A 7,089-nucleotide genomic window follows, 5' to 3' on the forward strand; every position below is an offset into this window, starting at 1 on the left:
ATTTCTGTAGTTCTCGTCAGAAAAGTTCCATTTCATTTCCTGTGCTGTCCTCAGGAGCTGAATGATTTGAACAAGTGGGGCCTTAATATCTTTCGTGTGGCAGAGTTCTCGAACAACAGACCCCTGAGCTGCATTATGTTTGCCATCTTCCAGGTGAGGAAGTCAACGCATTAACGCAAGAGTGCTTAATTGCTTCATTTTTGCTGACTCAAAACTAGCCGCGGGCTAAATGCTAGCAGAAACAATGACCTACATTCACAACCTTAATTCAAAGTTTTGTTTCATGGAATATTAATGTATTCCCAAAAGACCATTATATTTTTTTGGGAGGGGTCCAATTAGATTTCTGTGTCTATGCTATGCTGGCTGATGTTAGCTAATTGTTCTGCTAATGGGATTGTTTTCACGAATCAGATTTGAAATTTGTCCTCAAAGGGCCTCAATGACTTATTTTTTGTGTAGTCTATATATTTGAGTAAAAGAACATCACACTGTAAGAAAATATCTGTAGCCTAATATTCAATATTTGGTTACTGTGGAGCAACTGCTAACTTCCTTAGCATTAGCTTAAAAGGTAACACTAATTGTCACCTAACCAAAACAGACAACTCATAACTTAGGCAACACAGGTTAACAACGATAATGATTTATGAGCGCTGGCTTCTTCCCCGGCCGCAGGAGCGAGATCTACTGAAGACTTTTCGCATCCCAGTGGATACGTTTGTCACCTACGTGATGACGCTGGAGGACCATTACCATGCCAACGTGGCCTACCACAACAGCCTCCACGCCGCAGATGTCACTCAGTCCACACACGTACTGCTGTCTACGCCGGCTCTAGATGTAAATGTCGCCAAATGTTTAGTTTGTCAAGTATTATGTAAATATTTGAGGTGGTTACTAATGTGTTATTTCTCTGTTTCATGACAGGCTGTGTTCACTGATCTAGAGATCTTGGCCGCGTTATTTGCGGCCGCCATCCACGATGTCGACCATCCGGGAGTGTCCAACCAGTTCCTCATAAATACCAGTGAGTAGAGACCCATGACAAGACAGATGGCACAACATCACAAGTTTTGGAATTTTCATTTTAGTCAGTTTTGACTGAAAAAATAATTGACTTGTTACACCCTGCAGACTCGGAACTTGCACTGATGTACAACGACGAGTCGGTTCTGGAAAACCATCACCTGGCTGTGGGCTTCAAGCTGCTCCACGAGGACAACTGTGACATCTTCCAGAACCTTAGCAAGAGGCAGAGACAGAGCTTGAGGAAACTTGTCATTGATATGGTGACTTTTCATACCCCAACTCTCATGACCCCCATCATCACCCTCGCTAATACTAATCAATGAAAATGTTTCCATGCAGGTTTTAGCAACAGATATGTCCAAACACATGAGCCTGCTGGCAGACCTCAAAACGATGGTGGAAACCAAGAAAGTGACAAGCTCGGGTGTTCTGTTGCTGGACCACTACACCGATCGGATACAGGTGAGGAAATAAGGTGGGCCAGGGGCGGAGCTAAGTTGTATGCTCTTCTGTCACCCCACTGGCCACCCCTACATCTAGGGGAATATTTTATCGAAATTTGTAAGTAATTTTATTTTATGAATGCCTGGATATGGATGGTATTATAAATAATGACTTCCCGGCCATTAATTAGAGAAGACAAATAAAGGCCCAAACTTTTAAAGGGTCTTTTTAAATGTTTTTCAGCCACAAGACTTTGCGCCTTAAGATTCTAGACAGTTGCGAGGTCCTGATCCTATTCCCTGTAGTATATTTTCAATTTGGAATTTGATCTACTTTGTCATCATATTGCCGGGGCGACACTTTAATGAAAGACCGAGCCGCTCGTTATTGTCTGCACGGAGCTCGAGGGAGCGTGACATCTTAACCTGGAGGCGGCAGGCGGCCGCATTTGACCCCAGTTGACTCACAGCGTCGTGGGGAGATAACGAATCAGCGTCTTAAAGCAAACAACTCCAGCACGCATTTTTAATCAGACATCCCGTCTCCACGCAGAAGTAGATTTTTGACCGCTGCAAGTAGGTCAACCGATTAGTGTTGTATGTGTCCAATGTTACACAATTAGATCCTCGTTCTTCAGTGTGGGTCATCTGAAAGTGATTTATAAAGTCATTAAAGGTGATGTATTTTGAAAAAGGCAGCAAAGTAGGTCAGCGGTCAGGACTTGGGTAGTTTCCATCTTCGCCGTGCCCTTGATGAGTTGTTGAAAAACAAGCAGATGACATCTAGTGACACCCTTTGAGTTGTTTCTTCAAGCGGGTGACTCACCCACTAATTAATGGCGGCATCTGCGACTGTGTCTGTGCAGGTCTTGAGGAACATGGTGCACTGCGCCGACTTGAGCAATCCCACCAAGCCTCTGGCAGTGTACCGACAATGGACGGAGAGAATCATGCAGGAGTTCTTCAGGCAAGGTGACAAGGAGAGGGAACGAGGGATGGAGATCAGCCCCATGTGTGACAAGCACACCGCCTCGGTGGAAAAGAGTCAGGTAAAGTCCGGTCCAGTCGTTCATGCGTGGGTTCGGATCGCAGCACCACTGGGCAGCTGGTAGATGCTGGTGGTGCTGGGGTGGTTTGCTAAAAGCAGAGAGTGAGCTGGCATCTGGGAAGGCAGGAGTCATCCTCCCACGTTGTTAATGCTAATTTGTTATGGAGTCCAACAGAGAAGCTTTATTCATTCAGAGGCTGATGAAAAGTCTAAAAAAAAAAACAAATTTCAAGATCCATGTTGAGACCACTGGTGGCGCTATACAATTTTCTGATCAAAAGTCAATCAATCCTGAATTCTTTATGAAAAGATTCAACATGAGTTTGTCTAGTCGCCTCGTAATTAGCTAGCAAGCTAGCTATAGTTAGCTAGCTAGCTAGCTAGCTTTTGATAGCATAGTGGAACCATGGGGCATACATAATCCACTGAATACACTTATAGCTGACGTAAAGAAGCTCTCAAGTGACCGCGCCGGCAAACTGTTTGGGTTGTTAGCAAAGCTAGCTAGCTAACCGCACGACGCAATAAGCGCTCATGTTCCTGTATACCGAGGGATGGGTGACTTATATCGGACTAAACCGGCCTGAACAACATGTATCGCCTCTACCGTGTAGGTTGGCTTTATCGACTACATCGTCCATCCTCTGTGGGAGACCTGGGGGGACCTGGTGCACCCCGACGCCCAGGACATCTTGGACACTCTGGAGGACAACAGGGACTGGTACCAGAGTACCATCCCACAGAGCCCGTCGCCTCCTCCCATGTGCCAGGACAAGGAGCTCAACGCTTGCGCGGACAAGTTCCAGTTCGAGCTCACCCTCGACGACGGTTCTCAGGCCGAGTGCGACGAGGGCGAGGCCGCGGCGTGCCCAAACCACGTGGAGCGAGACGGCGACGAGCGGGACAAAGGGGACGAGGGGGAGGACGTCCTGGCGGAAGAAGAGGAGGAAGAGGAGGAGAACGAGGACATCATCGAGGAGGAGGAGGACGACGAGGAGGTGGCGATGGAGGAGGAGGAGGAACAGGGCGAGGAGCTGAAAGGCGAGCCGGAGACCGAATCCAAGAAGGAAAGATTTTCCGACACCAGTCCTGTAGAGGAAGAGGAGGATTCTTCTTCACAAGCTGACGATACATGAGTGCGGGCGGTTCTTGCGTCTCGGAGCCCTCCTCACTTGCACATGTGATCTGTTTTCATCCTTTCACGAGGCCAAAAACCGAGAACATTAATAATAAGAACCGCAGTGACTAAACAGACCTTTAAATCTATTTTTCAAAAAAAGGGAATCAAGAGGAGTTCATCACACAGCAACTGTAGATGCAAAGTAGTGAGCGTTGGACAACATGGTGTAGCACTCTGGGACGGGAATGCACACAGATAAACACACACTCGTTTTGAATGCGGTGTGCGCACACGCGCATATATGCAGAATAATTGAGCATCGCAGCCCCCCCCCCCCCCCCCCTCCCTCCCTCCCTCCCCCCTGGGCTGCTGTTTTCCTGCAAACACACACTTGACTGTATGTTTGTATGTGTGCATTTACACAAGGGATCGCTAACAATGATTCGTTTCTTGTTTTGTTTTGTTTTGGAAAAAGCCATCTCTCAACGGAGTGTTTAGTCCCTTTTAGCGATTCATGTTCAGTAGAATCCCAACAGGAACTGTTCTCCTCAGCAAAGCGAGCAACTTTAATTTTTATTTTCCATTTCTGTCGGAAAAGAAAAATGAAGAAGTTGGACGTCACTGGGGGAAATATGGATGTCCGGGCGCCCCGGGTCCCGTACCCCTTTACGAGAAGATGGCTCTGTGCCTTTCTGACTCACCGGCCTCCAGAATGGAGAGCAGTGGTGAAGCAATGCATTGTGGGACAAGAGTGTGCGCGTGTGCTTTTTTTTGTTCTCACTTTTGATTGTCCCCTTCGTGGAAACTACTGTCCATGCTTTTGTGGTGTGTCTGTGGTGACATGTTTTCAGCTGTCAAGTCTTCCTTTGTTGCTCTTCTGCTGGTATAACAGAGCAATCATAATTAACCCCCCCCCCCCCCACACCCCCCCTCCTGCCAACTCTTATTTCTTTCCTACTATATATAAGCCATGCGATGCTTCGGTGCATACGTTTTTGCCTTTATTTTCTATTTAACAGTGGGAGGAAGATTGGATTGTTACGCCATCAGCGGATCAATTTTGCACCGCGCCCGCTCACTGTGTTCAAGTCCTCATACAATGATCACCAAAGTTGATGAGTAAAGATTATGGGAAAAGGAATTCAGGAATGTTGGTCTGGAAATCCCTTGTAGTTTTATTTTTATGTCGGACCACTTCACGTACACGCCCACTTAAGTTAATTCCATAGAGGTGGTCACTGCTAAAAGGTCTATTGTCATTATTTTTTTGCCTTAATGTCGGAAGCAGGATTTATAGTTGCCGCGATACGTAGAGGAGGAAATACATCCTACTATAGTTTTGTCTGTGTACTTGTTTGTTTCAATACATTGGTCAGTTATTTGCAGTATGTTGTGGCTGTGCTCTGACCAACACGAAGAATGTTTTTGTTGTTGAAATCACTACCTTGCAGCTATCACGTAGATGGAATAATTGTGTTGTGTATTAGTGAGCGTTTAAGCGGGGTACATATATTTTGATAATCGGGCTGAACTGAGCTTGTTCCCCCCACACACACAATAAAAATGACAAGTTAGCCTCCGCATTACAGTTGCCATAGAAGCTAACCATTAGCTTAGCTTCTTCTGTTTATTTCTTTGTATTTTCCCGTGTCTCTGACATTTTAATAATTAGTCAGCCCGTTTGTACCCTGCTTTTGAATGACTTAATCATGGTTGCGCGACAGTTTGAGAAAATAAGGCCTAAAATGATGTTCAATGTATCGTTGCCCACTTTTTTTTTTTTTTTTTTTTAAAAAACTAGTTTTCACAGGGTAAAAAGCAAAAGATGGTGAAAGATGGTGAGAGAGCAGATTCTGCAGGTCAGAAATTAAGCTCTTTCTTCTGTGTGAGTGTAACCACGGGAATATGGAGAAACAAACATTAACACAACATTCCCATACAGTATGCACTGGCCTGTTCACTTTTAGTAAAATTAATAGTTTTCTTTGGGTGGCTTCTTCTTGTGATGTCATATAGCTATAAAAAAAAGTTACTATTTAATTGCCATACAAACACGATACTGTAGCAAATTGTTTCTTATTAATAAGATTATTCAGTGGATTGATTGCTGCCATTCTTTTTAAAAATGACAAAAAAGAAAACCGCGGGAAGTCTGTTTTCTTTGAACAGTTTGTGTACAGTTTATTTTTATATCATTCCGGTGGCTGGTGGGAGGGGCAAATAAAAAGAAGAATCACATAGGTGTAAGCATAATCACTCTTGTATATAATGTATATTGCATTGTAAATGATTGAACAATACAAACACACTGCAGGCCACAACCTTCACCTCTTCAGTATGTTCTTGTTTGCCTGTACCGTCACCTCTTTGTTGTTCAAATATACGTGTACCAGCACTTTATTTCACCAGGCTCGGAGGCAGAATTTCAAGTTGTCTGTGTGTGTGTGTGGTGTGTGAGTGTGTGGTCTGAGCTGGGTGGGGGTTTCACCATTAATTCTGCTATTCTAATGGGCCAAATCACAAACCCTTCAATGTAGAGTCAAAAAGGTTATCCACCCGCCGCGTGAGAATTAATTAATTTGACATGTAAAGTCAAAACTTCAGCGGCTATATTGTAGTCACACAATATGTGACCCGTATATAGATAATAAGTGTATCTATTTTGAACATTCATTTCTAGCACTATCACCTCCTCTTGTTTCTTAGTAACTTTAACTAATAGCCTGCTTGTCAGGTTGGAGTGATGCAGACTGACTCCCTCTAAAGAGTATTTTTGTTAGCTTTAATTCACGTGTGTGACTGTGTGCGAGTGTGTTTGTGTGTGTGTGTGTTTTCACTAAAGGGGTAGAAATTATACAAGGGGGTAAAGATAACACGAAATGATTGTAATATTTGTAAATTATCTCGCTGTAACATGCAAAATGTGTCCAGTTATTTTTTATTGTTATTTTTATGAAAGTTTTTTTTTCCTCTTAAAAGAGCCGAGGTGTCATTTTGTGAATAAACACATTTATTAAGCAAATACCTATATATAAATAAAAAAATGACAGTATATCAGTATATATTTTTTTTTATTTCACTGTTCAGTACTGTAAAGTGTGTTAGAAATACAATAAAGGTCGATTTTTATATTACATGGTACCTTTGAATGGAAATTTCTTTGGTCTTTTGGGTATTTACAGAAGTACAACCAAATATAAATACATATGGTTTATATTATGTATTATAATATTAGGATGTTAAAAATTAAAATAATAATGAAAATAAATAAAAAAATAAAAATATTTGACCTTTTGGAAGTGTCAAAACTGACACGAGATGGCTGCGACGTATTGAGTGACATCCCTCAAAGCCAATCGTCATTTATCATTAAGATTCAATGAAAGAAAGAGGATTGTCCAAATTTAAACCAATCACATTCATCTCTCTGAAAAGACCATCCAATC

At 43.0% G+C, this 7,089-nt stretch overlaps 1 protein-coding gene across 4 annotated transcripts in view; it reads left to right on the forward strand.

The window, feature by feature from the left end:
* pde4a (phosphodiesterase 4A, cAMP-specific) overlaps window positions 1–6,784 on the forward strand; it is a 32,308-nt gene extending 25,524 nt beyond the window's left edge. For all 4 annotated transcript variants that reach the window (XM_049745455.2, XM_049745458.2, XM_049745457.2 and 1 more), the window contains 7 exons: window positions 55–153; window positions 679–843; window positions 931–1,030; window positions 1,138–1,292; window positions 1,372–1,494; window positions 2,342–2,524; window positions 3,138–6,784. In XM_049745455.2, the coding sequence (XP_049601412.1) occupies window positions 55–153; window positions 679–843; window positions 931–1,030; window positions 1,138–1,292; window positions 1,372–1,494; window positions 2,342–2,524; window positions 3,138–3,659 (1,347 nt within the window). In that variant the 3' untranslated portion in view covers window positions 3,660–6,784. The remainder of the gene's footprint in view (window positions 1–54; window positions 154–678; window positions 844–930; window positions 1,031–1,137; window positions 1,293–1,371; window positions 1,495–2,341; window positions 2,525–3,137) is intronic.
* The last annotated feature ends 305 nt before the right edge of the window (window positions 6,785–7,089 follow it).

This window comes from Syngnathus scovelli, chromosome 16, assembly GCF_024217435.2.
Source record: "Syngnathus scovelli strain Florida chromosome 16, RoL_Ssco_1.2, whole genome shotgun sequence".
NCBI classification, from domain to species: Eukaryota; Metazoa; Chordata; class Actinopteri; order Syngnathiformes; family Syngnathidae; genus Syngnathus; species Syngnathus scovelli.